We start from the raw sequence: 14,680 nt of genomic DNA, 5'->3' as shown, positions 1-14,680 counted from the left end.
ACCTGCGCTGTCACAGGTGCGAGCCGCCGCGGGGCGGGGCGCAAGCGGGCTCCCCGCGCCGCAGTCCTCCGCGCAGCCGCCAGGGGCAGCACCGTCCGCGCGGCCCGCACCTCCCCTCCCCCCAATCTCCGCCCCCCACCCCCTCCCTCCCCCAGCTCGGCTCCCCTGAGCCCCGCCAGACCCCGCTCCGCCCGCGCCCCGCTCCGCTGCCCAGGCGCCCGCTGCCCAGGCTCCCGCAGGCCCGGAGTCGGCCCCGCTGCACCCTCCCCGGGGGCCATGGGGGCGCCCCCGGGCTACCGACCCTCGGCTTGGGTGCATCTGCTGCACCAGCTGCCCCGCGCCGACTTCCAGCTCCGCCCGGTGCCCAGCGGTTTCGCGCCCCAAGAGCAGGAGTACCAGCAGGTGGGCGCAGGCAGGGGTGTCCTGGGGCCTGGGCGGGAGGCCAGAGCTTCTGGGTCCCGACGGAGAAGGAGGCTGGTGGCCGATGCCTGTGTTCTCCGGGGGTGGGGGTCTGGCGCGGACTTAGGGTGTCTGAGGGAGGAGCGTGGGGCTCCCATACCCGCAGGCTCCCCGGGGACCGGCGTGCGGTAAGACCCCTGGCTCCTTAAATAAGGGAGGGCGAGGGGCCGGACCGCCGAGTGCCAGAGGAGGGAGGGCAGGGCCTCTTGGGCTCCCGGGTCCCTGAGCTGCCTGGGGAGCTAGCCTCGAGGGTCGTCCGGGGACAGCGCCCCCCTCCGTGTCCTAAAGACGAGCCCTCCTCCATCGGATCGGGGCAGGCCAGTTAAATACGTCCCAGTTAAGGCGGGACCCCGGAGAGAGAATGAGCTGGTGAGGGTGGAGGGGAAGAGGCTGGGGGTTCCGCGGTTCTGGGACGGGACCGACACCTGACGTGGGGAGGCGGCTGCGGGGGCTTAGGGCCGGGCTGGGAAAATGGGGTGGGGGAGTTGGAAGAGGAAGCTTGCAGCCTGTCCGAGGACGAAAGGGGCAGCCAGGACGCTGGGGGGGGCGGGGAGTGGGGGGCGGGTGGAGATGAGGTTCTGCTTGGGCGCCAGGGCACAGAAATGGGTCTGGAGGGTGGGGCCCCGGTGGGAATCTTACAGAAACCGGGTCCCTGGGGAAGGGAGCTCAGCCTGGGTCAGTTCTAAGAGGCGCAGAAGAACTGTCCCCTGACCCAGTTTAATTCAAGCCCTTGACTTTGAGATTAATGAGGAGCAAGGCTGGCTGAGCGGGGGACCCGGCGGTGGAATGGGGGGCGGGGAGCCCTAGGGGAGCCCCAGGGTGGGTCCTGGGCTCTGCCTGTAGGGTCGGGGCCCCTTGGATGTGCTGGGATCTCCTGGGGCCGGGCGCTGGCACTGGAGAGCTTAGACAGAGGGGCGTCCACAGAAAAGCGGAGAGGGGGATGTGTGCCAGCGCTGAGCTATTTGGGTCAGGGCCGCGCAGCCCCGCGCGGCTCCTCCCCGCCTGCGCCGGCGCCCCCTCCCACGGAGCGGAGTCCCTCTCCCCAGCCTCAGGGTTACCGACCGCAGCCCCCAATGCGGGTCACCGCTTGCTCTCCGCCCTACCCGTCCCCCACGATGCCCACACAGCCACAGGCGGGGTGCCTGGCCCCGGCCGCCGCCAGAGGCACTCCGGGAGGGTGGCAGCCTTGGCACTGGGCTCAGAGCCACACGTCCAGGAAGGACACTGCCCCCAGGGGGTCACTACAAGGGCACAGCTGGAAAAATAGTGAGGGACTGGCCACCCTGAGCCAAGGGGACACACACACACCGAGTCATACAGGCATATACATACCCCCACACACTACACACACTCAGACACACACGCCTATGCAAACACTAACACACAACCTACACACAGCTGTGCACACACAGATATGTACCCACACACTCACACACGTACACGTTTTCATATGCACGACACACACACACTTTTGCACTTAGACAATGCACACACAAATTCATGCAGAGCATCCACACATCTATATGCTCATATTGACACACACACACACACACCCCAAGGGACCACTCATGGACTCAAGAAATGGTGCCCAGAAATACACAGGTGCACACAGGCTACTCTCTCACACCTGCAGTCATAGGTGCTCTCACAGAGGACAGCCCCCCCCACACACTCAGGTGTGTCATCTCATGGCAGACAAACCCAGTCAAAGATAAAACATCCAGTTTCACAGCTAAAAACACACACACACATCCCACTGCGCAAAGGCAGAGACACCGTGGTTTAGGTCTGATTCTGTTCCCAATGATGTCCTGGCTATGCTGTGTGGCTCCAGGTAAACCCCAACCCCACTCTGGGCATCTGTGAAGGTCCGTTACTCTGCAAGGCTTTTCCTTCTACCGAGACCTTCCCTCTCCCTGCCTGTTGCCCCAGCCTTCGGGTGCACTCCATGTCCGCCTGCTGCGTCTCCCTTCCTGCATCTCCACTTCCCCCTCTCCCCCTCTTTCCCCGCCCCTCCCCCACCTGTCCTGTCTTCACTCTCCCAGTCTCCATCTCCGAGTCTTGCGCACACACACTGTCACGCCCCCTCCCCGTGAGTCCTGGGTGACAGACTCACACGGTGGTGGGTGGGGGTGCAGAGCTCAGCAGAGGGGAGAGAGCAGCAGAGAATGGGGAGAACCAGCAGGGAGGACGGAGGAGGGGGCCTGCTGCCCCCAGGTTTGCACACATTGCCAGGAACAGGCCCCCGGCCTGCCCCCAGTCCTGCACCCTGCCGGTCCATCCCAGCTGCCTGGGTGCGGAGAGGGGGACACTGAGGCCCAGAGAGGGGGAGGCCCCTGCCAGAGGCTGCAGGGCTGTTGGAGGACAGAGCGGACCTAGAACCCAAGGCCTGGGCCGTCCCCCAACCCCCAGTTGGGGCCTGCCTCTGGCTGCCCGGCCCCCAATCCGCAAGCCCCAGCTGCCAGCCTGGGGGTGCTGGGGACACCAGCTTCCTCCACAAGCCTGAACACCCCAGTCTGGCCAGGGGTGCCTTCTACCTCCCCTGAGACCCCAGATCCAGAACCGCAGTCAGGCAGGGGTGAGCACGGAGCCCCCCTGAGCCCGGTGTCACCCCTTCCCAGGCCCTGTTGCTGGTGGCAGCCCTGGCAGGCCTGGGCTTGGGCCTGAGCCTCATTGTCATTGCTGTCTACCTCATCCGCTTCTGCTGCCGGCCCCCGGAGCCCCCCGGGGCCAAGAGCGCCACCCCCGGGGGAGGCTGCGTCACCTGGAGCTGCATTGCTGCCCTTCTCGTCAGCTGGTAATGGGGCCCCGGGGTGGGTGGGCGCGGGGACAGGGCTTCCGTGCTCCGTCAGCCCCCCGCGGGTCCTGGAACTCCAGCCTTGCAGCAGGGAGGCCTGCTGCCCTTTGACGGGTGGAGGAACTGAGGTCCAGAAGTGACTTCCCAGGGGCAGCCAGCCTGGCAGGGGGGTGGGGTGAAGAGCCAGGCGCCAGACTGGGTGTTGTGGCCCTGCCTTCGAAACGCTGTGCAAGTAGGGAGGGACCTCACCTCTCTGGGCCTCAGTATCCACATCGCTAAAATGATGCTACAGTAACACCCACTATCAGTTATGGCCAGATTAGACGAGAGCTCAAACGGAGCCTGGTTACTGCCGGATGCGGCAAAATCTAATGGGTTGATGTCATTCATTCAGTCATTCAACAAACATTTCTTGAGTACCTACTATGTGCTAGGAGATACCAAATGGGCCAGACAAGGTCCCTGCCCTCAGGGAGCTGATGTTCTGGTCATGGAGACAGACAGCAAAGGGGTATTTACAGACTGGCCAGCCTCCTCTGAGCCCAGACCCCCACGGGAACTCCTGCCCTCAGCACCCCTCCTGGATTGGGGTTGGTGCACCCAGTTTGAAAAAGGAAGGCTGGGGAGAGAGAGGAGGCAACTTTTCAAGGCCAGGTCTGCCAAGTGGCCCAGGGGAGGGAGACTCAGACCCACAAGCCCCTCGGAGCCCAGGGCCTCCTGCAATGCCCCCAGGGTTAAGGGCAAGGGTATTTGGAGACAGAGCGTTTACGAAGAGCCGCCTTGAGCCAGGGTCGCCCCACTGGGGCATGGACCTGTCCTAGAGCACAGAGACGGCCAGAGACCTGCCCAGTGGGGCAGGGGACCGAGGTGGGCCTCCCGTGGGCTGGGCTCTGCCCCTCTCCTTCCCTGCGAGAGCAGCAGGTGTGTTTGGGGGTGTGTATGGGGGCAGGGGCTGCGCTTCCTGTACCCAAGATGTTTCCTCTTCAGGCTCTCCTGAGTGGGGTGGACGGGGGAGGTGGACAAAGGCCCCGAGGGGGAGAGACACGGCGGCCCCGGCGGCCTGGGAACAAGAGCAGCTTTGTGGGAGGCAAACAATGGGTGTGGGATCCCAGGGTTGGGAACCGCGAGGGCGTCTGGCTCCCTCCGCCCCAGTCCAGGCCCCTCCGCAGAGGGACACGGAGGGCGGGACGGGGGCACACAATGGGGCTCTGTGTGTTGGCGGGGGAGAGGCGGGGGCCCCGCTTCTGGACCATCGGTCCACATTCCCTTGCTTTTCTCCCAGCTGGCCAGACGCTTGGGTCCCGGGCGTGGGGCGAGGCTGGGCGCTCCAGGCTGGGGACCCCCAGAGGACGGTGGCTGGGGGTCTGGGCTCCTAGGAGGCGGGGGAGGGGATGGCGGGACCCCGAAGGGACAGTTGCAGAGGGCTGGATGCTTGGGGGAGGTTGGACGGGGTGGTTTTCGCGTCCTGGGGCTGGACGCCACCGTTCCGCTCCAGTGAGGGGCGAGTTAAATCTGGGCCCCCTCCCCTCCGCCCGAGCCACCCACATTAGCATCACAATGACGGCCCTGGGCGGGGGAGTCGGAGGGCCTTCCCATTACCTTGGCAACCGGTGGGGGCCGCCGGAGACGTTCCTTTCCCACGATGGGCTGGACCACTGGGATGGGGTGCGGGTCGGGATTGGGCGAGCGAGGAGGTGGGGTTCGGCGCCCTCAGGGTCCCGGACCGGTTGTGATTTCCGGTTCCTCCTCATCCCAGCGCCGGCATTGGCATCGGTTTCTATGGCAACAGCGAGACCAGTGACGGAGTGTCCCAGCTGAGCTCTGCCTTGCTGCACGCCAACAACACACTGAGCGCCATAGACCACCTGGTGAGGGGCCAGGCACCCGCCCGACCCCAAACCTGAGCCCAGACTGGCTCCCCACATGGGGACAGAGGGCCCCCTCCTAGGGAAACGGGGTCCAAACCCAGAGCCAAGGCCCTGCACCTGAAACTTAGGATCCCAGACTCAGAATTTCAGGCTCAGACTTGCAGACATCGCGCAGTCCCCCAAGCCTCAGGCCCGGCTGGTCAGGACCTCACACGTGGCACCTCAGAACCTTAGCCCAGACCTGGAACCCTGGGGCCAAACCCAGACCCCACAGTCACACCCAGTCCCAGCCCTGGGCTTCCACTCGTAGCCCAAAGCGGACAGAGATCCAACACGGGGAACCCCTGCCCCTGCCCCCAGGGCAGATTCAGGCACGTACCCTATCCTTGGCCCAAACACAAGCTCAGGGACCTCAGTGCTGACACCCAGGACGCAGACGAGAGGCCTCACTCTATCCGCTGTCCCAGGATCCCAGACGCCGGGCTGAGACCCAGCCTGACCTCAGACCTCAGACTACATGTCCAGTGCAGACCTGGACGGTGGAACCCAGATCTGATACCCCAGACCCGGGAGGGCGGATGCCAGCTACAGACCTAGGACCCCAGATGTAACCCCACTTGTGGGGCCTGACTGTCCCCTCAGGGGCCCAGGCACTGACCATCCACGAGCCCCACCCCCCTGCCCTTCCTGAACCCTCAGAGGGCCTGCTGCCCCCACCCCCAGGATGCCCCCCCTGACCCGGCCCCCCCCACCCCCCCGTGCCCAGGTCTTGGAGATGGTGGAGAGGCTGGGCGGGGCCGTGAGGACAGAGCTGACCACTCTGGAGGAAGTGTTCACGCAGCGCACAGAGCTGGTGGCTGCCGCCCGAGGGGCTCGGCGGCAGGCGGAGGCGGTGGCCCAGCAGCTACAGGGGCTGGCCTTCTGGCGGGGAGTGCCCCTGAGTCCCCTGCAGGTGGCCGAAGATGTGTCCTTTGTGGAGGAGTACAGGTGGGTGACCGTGCTTCGTGCCGTGTGGCAGGGGTTCTCGCCCTGGCGAATGTGCGTCCTGGACCCATCGGGCAGTGTCTGGAGACAGGCTTGGCTGTCACAGTGGGTAGGGTGCAGCTGGCATTCAGTGGGCTCTAAAAGCAGACAGCTGCTCCCTAACCTGTGACCTTAAACAAGGTAGTGGCCATCTCTGAGCCTCAGTGTCGCCTCCTGTAAAAGGGGGGTAATGGGTAGCCTTCCCCTCATTGGATCGTGAGGGTCAGTCCGGCGGTGCGTCTGTCTGGTGCCTACAGCGTGACTAGCACACATTATACGGGTGTCTATAAAAGTAGGTGCACCTGAGACAGAGCCATGAACAAAACTCAGAGGTGCCTGCGTGTCTTCCTGTGGGTGGGGGGCAGGGGGCCCAGTGAGAAACAGACGCAGGAGTGACACATTGCTCTGAAAGGGGTGGGGGATAAGAGCTCACAGGAAAGTAAGCAGAAGGGGAAGGGCTGGGGACCGAGCAACTGACAGCCTGAAGCTGGGGGTGGGGGGTCCGGGAAGACCACTCTGAGCAGGTGACATTTGAAGGAGGGGAGGGAACAAGTCACGCAGTCGTCTGGGGCAGCAGCCCTTCCCAGCAGCCGACGTGAGGAGTCCTCACCGCTCTGCCCCTGGGAATCATTTCTCGTTCATCAGACACCCTCTGAGGGCCCCACCCCAGGCTGGGGGCGTTGATGGGAAGGCTGTGTCCTGGATCCTGCACTCCAGGGAGGGGTACGCAGAGCTGCAGCAGTCTGCTAGGAAGACCCCCTCTCCGTGAGACACCAGGCCTGGGTCCCAGTGAATCCTGGTTCTGAGCCCCAGCCGAGCTCAGGTGCTGGGCTGCAGCCCCCCTTCTGGGGCGGCTGGGGGTAGCTGTGCGGACCACACTAGGGTGAGGCAGACCCACCATCACCAGGAAATGTCTCCTAGAGGCACCTATAGGAGAGTGCCTCGCACTTGGGGGTCAGGGTGCACCAGCTAGCAGTGGGAGGGAGCAAAGGCCTAGAGCCACTTGGCCCAGCTCCTCCTCCCTGGGGAAGGAGGTGCCTTAGCCACTCTGGGCCCCGAGCCTCTGCATAGCTACGTGGGGACTACTGAGAACAGTACCATTTAATGAGCATTTGCTACACGCCAGGCCCTGTGCCTGGCCTCACATGGACCTCCTCTCCGATCAGCAAATTAATCATTAATAATTATTCTAACATTCACACTTCCCTGATTAACGCTCAGGCTACTATTCAAATGCACCCACATGCTGCGCTCTGAGTGCTTTATCCCACTCGGGAGCCTCCGTGTGGCCTTTGAAATAAATGCCAGGGTTCTCCTGGGTCACCGGCAGGGAAGGCGGGTCCCAGGAGGCGAGGTCCCTGGGACTGTCAGTGCGGCCAGGAAGGGGAGGGGCTGGCATGGGACCCAGGTTGTGCACACCTGGGACCATCAGGCTCCACTCTGTACGGTGGGGTGGAGGCTGGGTTGTTTCACAGGGAGCTGGGCTGTGGCACCTGGAAGGTCACACCTGCGGGAACCGCAGTGTGCGGCCGCCCTCCTCGGAGTCCTGGTCTGGGGACCTGGGGGCCCGGAGGCTGGATTTGCGGCTTCAGCCTCATGCCCGTTTCCCCAGGTGGCTGGCCTATGTCCTCCTGCTGCTCCTGGAGCTCCTGGTGTGTCTCTTCACCCTCCTGGGCTTGGCGAAGCAGAGCAAGTGGCTGGTGATTGTGTAAGTCTGGGCACCCTCAGGCGGCCCATCTCACGGCACAGAGGGTCCTCTCTCCGACCCACAGCTTCCTTGGGAGGGGGACTGCCGTCCTTCCCAGGCTCACGTTGGTTTCACTCCCTTGTCCCATCAATGTCCATGGAGTTCAGGGCTGGGCCTGTACCGACAGGGGAGCAGCCCAGGCAGGTCAGGGGTGGACCTGGAAACAGGCATGCTTGCAGCGGAAAGTGCACCGAAATCCTAGACAAGCAATCTTAGTGATACTGTGGATGGGGGCAACCACAGGCTTCTATTGAGGGCTGCACACCGACCCCTTCAATTTCCACAACAGCCCTGAGAAGCAGGTGCCCTTCAGGCATCCGCCTGCAGATGAGAGGGCATCTCTGGAGTGGCAGGACCACACTCTTAGCAACTGCCAGCTCTGTACCAGGCCCTCTTCTGGAACCCTCCTGCCCACCCTAGGAGGGGGCGCTGTCCTGATCCCTGTTTATCAAGGGGGTGCTGGGGATAAGAGGGGTTGGGCCACTTGTACAAGGCTGCATAGCCAGGCATTGCTGGAGCTGGGATTTCACGGGGCCAATCTGTCCCATCTGGAGGAGACCCAGTACCCCCACTGCCCCTGGAGGCTGTGCCAGTGCCCACGCTATCCCCCATTTCCCTGGGGTGAGAGGGCCAGCCGACCCACTCTGCCCCAGGCTTGGAGATAGTGAAACATGGCCTGGCCAGTTGGGTCTGGGACTTGAGGCCAGGCCTTCAGTATGGGCTGCCTGGCTGCCCTTCCTGCTTGCTGACCACCCTCCACGGGACGGGATAATTTTAGCCCTAGAGCTGTCTCCACTCTTGGGAGCAGGCCTGGGCAGAGCAGGAGGCCGGACCTGGGAGTGAGCTTGGGACTTTCTGGGCTCTCGTGGAAATCAAGGCCAGGAAATGGAGCCCAGAGGTGAGGGGAGCCCTCCCAGAGCCCCAGAGCAAGGCAGGGCAGCCCTGGGCTGGGATCTGGGCTGCTGGCCTCCTGCCCAGCCCTCGAGGGAGCAGAAGCCAGATGTCCAGGCTGACGTCAGCAACCACAGGTCTGCAGCTGCAGCCCCCCCGCCTGATCCTCCAGGCTTCCGAGGTTGACAGGGAGTGGGGGTGGTGTGGTGATGGGATTTGGGGTGGAGGGAGGGGAGGGGTGAGGCAGGAAGATTAAGAGCCCCAGGTCCTCGGGTCCAGGTCCCTTCTCCACTGCAGGATGATGGTCATGAGCCTCCTGGTTCTCATCCTGAGCTGGGCCTCCCTGGGCCTGGAGGCAGCTGCAGCTGTGGTGAGTGCTGGGGCCAGGCCCTTGGGCTCTGGGACTCAGAGGGCTGGGGGTCCCAACTCCTGGATCCTGGGGCTGGGTGGGGCCCTAAGAGGAAGGACCTGGGGCCAGGGTCACAGGTTCTGAGGTTGGGGCTGGCTTACAAGATCTGAAGGTCTGGAAGCTGAAGTCCTGGACACTTGGTTTGTAAGGGAGGAGGGCTGGGGGCTGGGCTCCCAGGTCTAATGGGGGAGGGGCGGGGGCTGGGCTCCTGGTCTGAGGGAGGAGGGGCTGGGGGCTGGGCTCCTGGGTCCGAGGGAGGGGCTGGGGGCTGGGCTCCTGAGTCCGAGGGAGGGGCTGGGGGCTGGACTCCTGGTCCGAGGGAGGGGCTGGGGGCTGGACTCCTGGTCCGAGGGAGGGGCTGGGGGCTGGACTCCTGGGTCCGAGGGAGGGGCTGGGGGCTGGACTCCTGGTCTGAGGGAGGGGCTGGGGGCTGGACTCCTGGTCCGAGGGAGGGGCTGGGGGCTGGACTCCTGGGCCCGAGGGAGGAGAGTCCAGGACCTGGACCCTGGGACTGGGGGAATGCCGGGCGCTTGTTCTGTAGGATCATGGAATTGGGGTAGCTCTGGGCTGAACACTGCTCCCCCGCCCCCGGTACTTCTCTCAGGGCCTCAGTGACTTCTGCTCCAGTCCGGACACCTACCTCCTGAACCTGACCCAGGAGGAGACTGGGCTCAGCTCAGGTGACCCCATGGCCTCCGTGCCCAGGCCTCCTGAGGGGGGATGGGGGTGCCCAGCTGTCCAGCAGGTCCAGCCCTGACCCTGGAAGTGTCAGCACCTCTCCTGCTGGGCTGGAAGAGGAAAGGACGAAGATGCTGGAGCCGGGGGAGGATGGGGGTCCAGAGAGGGGGCTGGGCCCGAGGGACAGGAGGACTTGGCCATTGGAGAAAATGGGGAGCCTAATTCAGTCAAGGGGAGGCCGTAGAAATAGGAGTTCCCCGGGCATGTGGAGACCACTGTGTTCCTTGGCTGTGGCTGGAGCATTACAGATGGGGTCGGGGGCAGGTGGCCTATCCTTGAACGCCAGGACATTGGGATCACAGGAGGGTCCTGAGCCGGGGAGGAACCCGTGGTCCCCCCCCCCCACCTCCCCCCAGGGAGGCCCCGGGCCCAGGCTCACGCCTCCCCCTCTCCCCTCCCGCTTCAGACATCCTGAACTATTATTTCCTCTGCAACCAGGCGGTCTCCAACCCCTTCCAACAGGTTAGGGCTGCGGGCAAGGTCCCCCCTCCACCGGTGGGCGAGGGCGGGGCTGGGGCCGGCACTGCGGGGTCTGGGAGAGGGTGCAGGTGCCACGGGCTCCGGCTCTGGTCCCGAGGGAGAAGGGTGGGCAGGGAGCGCCGACTACCCCGTCTTCCGCAGAGGCTGACTCTGACCCAGCGAGCCCTGGCTAACATCCACTCCCAGCTGCAGGGCCTGGAGCGCGAGGCTGGCGTCCAGTCCTCCTCGGCTCAGGTGGGCCGCCCCGCAGTGAAGGCGTGCACTGGGCCCGCGCGGAGGGCGGGGCCAGCGGGGCGGGGCGGGGCCAGCGGGTTGTGGGCGGGGCCCTGGGGAAGGCCGGGCCTGCGCAGCTGGAGGGATAACCACCCTCCCCAACTTGCCTTTAAGGAACCTCTGCTGTCCTTGGAGGAGACGCTGAATGTGACAGAAGGAAGCTTCCATCAGTTGGTGGCGCTGTTGAACTGTCGCGGACTGCACAAGGTGATCCTGGTCCCCTGCCAGAATTCTCCCAGGGGGGCCTCTGGACCTTTCTCTCCCCCGACGTCCAGTCTTCCTCCCACTGCCCTTGAGAACCCAACCCTGTCATCACCCATCACAGACCTGTTCTCTCCTGTCACCTGTGTCTCCGTCCGCCCTCGGCATTCCCCTTCCGCGCCCTGCGTCCTCCCCGCCACCCCCCACCCCTCCGTTCCTTCTAGTTCCCTCCCCCTCCCTCCTAGAGGCTATGCCTTAGGCAAGTCGCTGACCTCTGGGGCCTCAGTCTCCTCACTTATAAAACCGGGATTACAAGGATAAATCCGGACCGGAGCCGTCATCCCCTGGGCAGGGGTGGGTGGGGCGCCCTGGAGGAAGGGGGCCTCGTGTCCTGCAGACAGCCCAGTTCTGGCTCTGCCGTGGCGGTGTGGCCACCGGCAGGTGAATGTCCCCAGCCCTGCCTTTCCCCACCTGCTTTGGCCTCTATCTCAGCCTTGCCCTATGATGCCCCACGGGCATGGGGGCTTCACTAGGCCAGCTCTGGTATTCTACAGGTGGCAGCTCACTGGGCCCTCATGGGTAATGCTGTCAAGAAGTTGTTCCCATGAGGCTTGGCAGATGAGGTGGAGAGGGTCGGTCACCCAAGGTGGCAGGGCTGGCCCGCACCTCTCCCTCCGGGACCCCCCACACCCCTGCAGCAAGGCAGTGCCTGGTCTCTCTCTCCTGCTTCTGGAATGTCTGCATGCCCCTCCCCCGCAGGCCCACTGCAGCCCAGGCCTGGTCTTCTCCATAGGGGAGGCCACGCGCCTCGGCTTCTGGTGTGTCCTCCCCATGGGCTCAGTAGGGCTCCCAGATTCAGCCAACGACAAATATCTCTCTGCTATAAGTATGTCCCATGCCGTATGTGGCAGACCCTTGGACACAATTTTTTTCATTGTTGGGCATGTTCAATTCAAATCTAACCGGGCATCCTGTGTTTGATTGGAGACCCTACCCGGGGGATCCCTCTATCGCACAACATGGATCCAGGCTGCTCCTGTGTCCAGGTTCCTTCCATGGCTACCGTTTCCCCCAAGGCCTCTGAAAATGCACTCAACAATCCTCAGACGTGCTGAGTACCTGAGCTGAGAACCCTGGGGGTTCTTCCAGGGGAGCCCGGGGCCCACAAACTTCTGTCTGGTCCAGGTGGACCCAAGGTCTATTCCGGAGGGAACCTGGGGAGGGACGGAGGTGGGTCAGCATCTCCACCCACCACTGATGCAACCTTGCGATCCTGTGCCTCAGTTTCCCTAGTCTGGGCCTCAGGGTCCCCACATACTAATATCAGGATGAGAGACTTCAGGGATGAGGCAGCAGGAAGGTGGGTTCTGGAGCCTGACAGACCTGGCTTCAATCCCAGCTCTGCCCCTTCCTGGCTGTGTGACTCTGGACAAATGGCTTGACCTCTCTGGGCTTTAAGTTCTCACCACCATAAATGGCAACTGTGAAAGAGTGGGGGGAGTGTATTTCTGCCTTGCAGGGCTGTTGGGAGAATTAGAGGATGTTGCGTAGGTGCCAGACACAGTAAAATAGAGGCCCCTGAGGCCCTGGCAGCCCCTCCATCCCGGGGAGTAATACCCTTTGCTCTCTGTCCTTACCTCCCACAACCATTCCACAGGCAAGTTCTGTTGGCCCTTCATCTGAAAGTATCTGGACTGTGAGCATGGCTCTTACCACCACTGCCACCCTGGTCACCCTCCCCACGTCCCACCTGCCGGCCACAGGGCCTTTCCGTGGTCCCCCTGCCTGCCCGCCCCATCTGTCCTCCCTGCAGTGGCCATCTGCGGGTGAGCCTTTTAAACACAATCCGATCAAGTTCTTCGTCTGCTTAAAACCCTCCAGTGACTCCCTTGCATGCGAATTAGAGCTGGGGCTCCTCACCTGTGGCTTCCCTGGCTGGTCCTGGCCTCAGCCCTTTGCTCCCCCCCCTCGCAGGAGACGACTGTGAGCCTCCCATGGGTGGTCCCTCCTAGGGGCCCTGCACTGCTTCCCTCTGGCTCGCAGCTCTGAGCTCCTCGTCTGAAATGACCTTCTGGGGCCTGGCTCCTGAAGCACCTGGGACTTGGAGCACCCCTGGTGCAGAGCAGGCTTTCAGCCAGTTCATTCTTGGCTCTGTGAATTGTGGCTGAGCATTCACTAAATGGTGGTTCTGACGATTTCCAGGGATGCCGGCAGTCACTGCCAGCATTTCTGAGTGCATTACATGCAAGGTGTAATTCTAGGCCAAAGGTCCTGGGTGTTATTCTGAACCCACGATTTTGCCACTTGGCACATCTGGCCAAGGAGGAGACATACCTGGTTGTCTAGTTGGGGTGGGGGTGTTCCTGGCATCCAGTGGGTACAGCCCAGGGTTCTACATCCCGGGTGCACAGCACAGTCCCCACCACGGACAGTGATCTGGCTACACCAGCAGCACCAGGTTGAGAAGTCCTACTCTGCACCAAGCCTATGTGGGGGCACAGGCTGCAGCGGGGAGGAGGGTCTCAGTGATGGAGAGGAGAGATTTAGGTTCCTACCTGTGGGGTGTGATAGAGAACACAGCACCTACTAAGCACAGACAACAGGGGAGGGTATGGAGGCAGAGAAAGGCTGAGTGACTGGTCCGGCTGGGTCCTGCACACTGCCCTCTCACGCCCTCCCCCGCCCACTGCAGGACTATGGCGCCGCCCTGCGGGGCCTGTGTGAGGATGCCCTGGAAGGCCTGCTCTTCCTGCTGCTCTTCTCCCTCTTGTCTGCAGGGGCCCTGGCCACCACCCTCTGCAGCCTGCCCCGCGCCTGGGTCCTCTTCCCACCCAGGTCAGGAGGGGAGGGAGGCACGGTCCTGGGTGGGGAGGGAAAGGCCCCTTGGGCCATTGTTGGGGGGGAGCATCCTCCTGATGGATCCCCCAGCCTGCTTCTCTATCACTCCCCCCATTGCACCCCAGTGACGACTATGATGACACGGACGATGATGACCCTTTCAACCCTCAGGTACTGAACTGCTGGGCCTGGGGACCTGGGGCCCGGGTCTGAGGGAGGGGGCTGGGGGCCTGGACTCCAGGGTCTGAGGGAGGGGGCTGGAGGTCTAGAATCTGGGTCTGAGGGAAGCGGCTGGGGCCCACACCAGAAGCCAGGTCCCCTCATCCCCAATCTCCTGGCAGGAGTCCAAGCGCTTCGTGCAGTGGCAGTCGTCCATCTGAGCCCTTCCTCCATGCCAGACTGGAGTCTGTCCCCCCTCTCTGGTGAGCTTGCCAGTGACCCCCGGCTGCGGGAGCCGGCCTCTGCCCTCCTGTCCTTCCCTCTGGGTGCTGTGCGGGCCTCCTGCCTGTCATCGGTGCCGTCTCTGCCTCTCTGCAGTTCCCCCCCTGGCTGCCGGAGAAGACCCCACTAACCCAGCCTGACTGGGCTTTCACCACTAACACCACCCCTGGCCACGGACACCAGACAGGGCTCCTCTGCCTCTGCGTGCCCTTGCCCCTGGGAGCAAGTGGAAGGGACAGGCCAGGGTCTGGGGCTGGCAGGAAGGGGCAGCCAGCCAGCCCCATACCTCCCACCCTGGCCACCAGACCCATCCTTGAAGGGACATGAGTGCCCGGCCCCTGCCGGGCCCCAGTGGGCTTAGGGCCCTGATGCCAGCTTGCCACACTAACTTGGGAATGGGTTGATCTGAAATAAAAGGGAAGACTTTATTTTATGAGCACCTGCATCCTTCTTATTCTACTCCTTCCCTATCCAAAGGGATTGCTCTTTTTAAGGAAGAATAACTTTCCCCTGAT

The 14,680-nt window shown here is 63.4% G+C and overlaps 1 protein-coding gene across 9 annotated transcripts; it reads left to right on the top strand.

Annotated features, from left to right (window-relative positions):
• The first annotated feature begins 148 nt into the window (after positions 1-148).
• On the top strand, positions 149-14,593 carry TTYH1 (tweety family member 1). Of its 9 annotated transcripts, XM_036883751.2 has the most exons (15): positions 150-402; positions 3,081-3,256; positions 5,013-5,124; positions 5,891-6,111; positions 7,760-7,855; positions 9,083-9,155; positions 9,799-9,874; positions 10,339-10,394; positions 10,554-10,646; positions 10,800-10,892; positions 12,544-12,712; positions 13,664-13,721; positions 13,850-13,895; positions 14,066-14,146; positions 14,262-14,593. In XM_036883751.2, the coding sequence occupies exons 1-14, from the start codon at positions 277-279 to the stop codon at positions 14,102-14,104; spliced, it is 1,434 nt and encodes a 477-aa protein (XP_036739646.2). In that variant the 5' UTR covers positions 150-276; the 3' UTR covers positions 14,105-14,146; positions 14,262-14,593. The 9 variants fall into 9 exon arrangements, 7 of the variants coding, with proteins under 7 accessions (XP_036739645.2, XP_057352632.1, XP_036739646.2 ...); XM_036883750.2 differs by lacking the exon at positions 13,850-13,895 and having other exon boundaries at positions 149-402; XM_036883753.2 differs by lacking the exon at positions 12,544-12,712.
• The last annotated feature ends 87 nt before the right edge of the window (positions 14,594-14,680 follow it).

Source organism: Manis pentadactyla (assembly GCF_030020395.1).
Source record: "Manis pentadactyla isolate mManPen7 chromosome 15 unlocalized genomic scaffold, mManPen7.hap1 SUPER_15_unloc_1, whole genome shotgun sequence".
NCBI lineage: Eukaryota > Metazoa > Chordata > Mammalia > Pholidota > Manidae > Manis > Manis pentadactyla.
Note: the sequence above shows the minus strand (reverse complement) of the source record. Positions and strands in the feature narration are given on the sequence as shown.

Excerpts from the sequence above, each read along its gene's own strand:
- TTYH1 (XM_036883750.2), top strand. The coding sequence starts at position 277 with ATGGGGGCGCCCCCGGGCTACCGACCCTCGGCTTGGGTGCATCTGCTG. Across the intron at positions 6,112-7,759 it reads TCCTTTGTGGAGGAGTACAG|GTGGCTGGCCTATGTCCTCC; the intron begins GTGGGTGACCGT and ends CCGTTTCCCCAG. Across the intron at positions 14,147-14,261 it reads GAGTCTGTCCCCCCTCTCTG|TTCCCCCCCTGGCTGCCGGA; the intron begins GTGAGCTTGCCA and ends GCCTCTCTGCAG.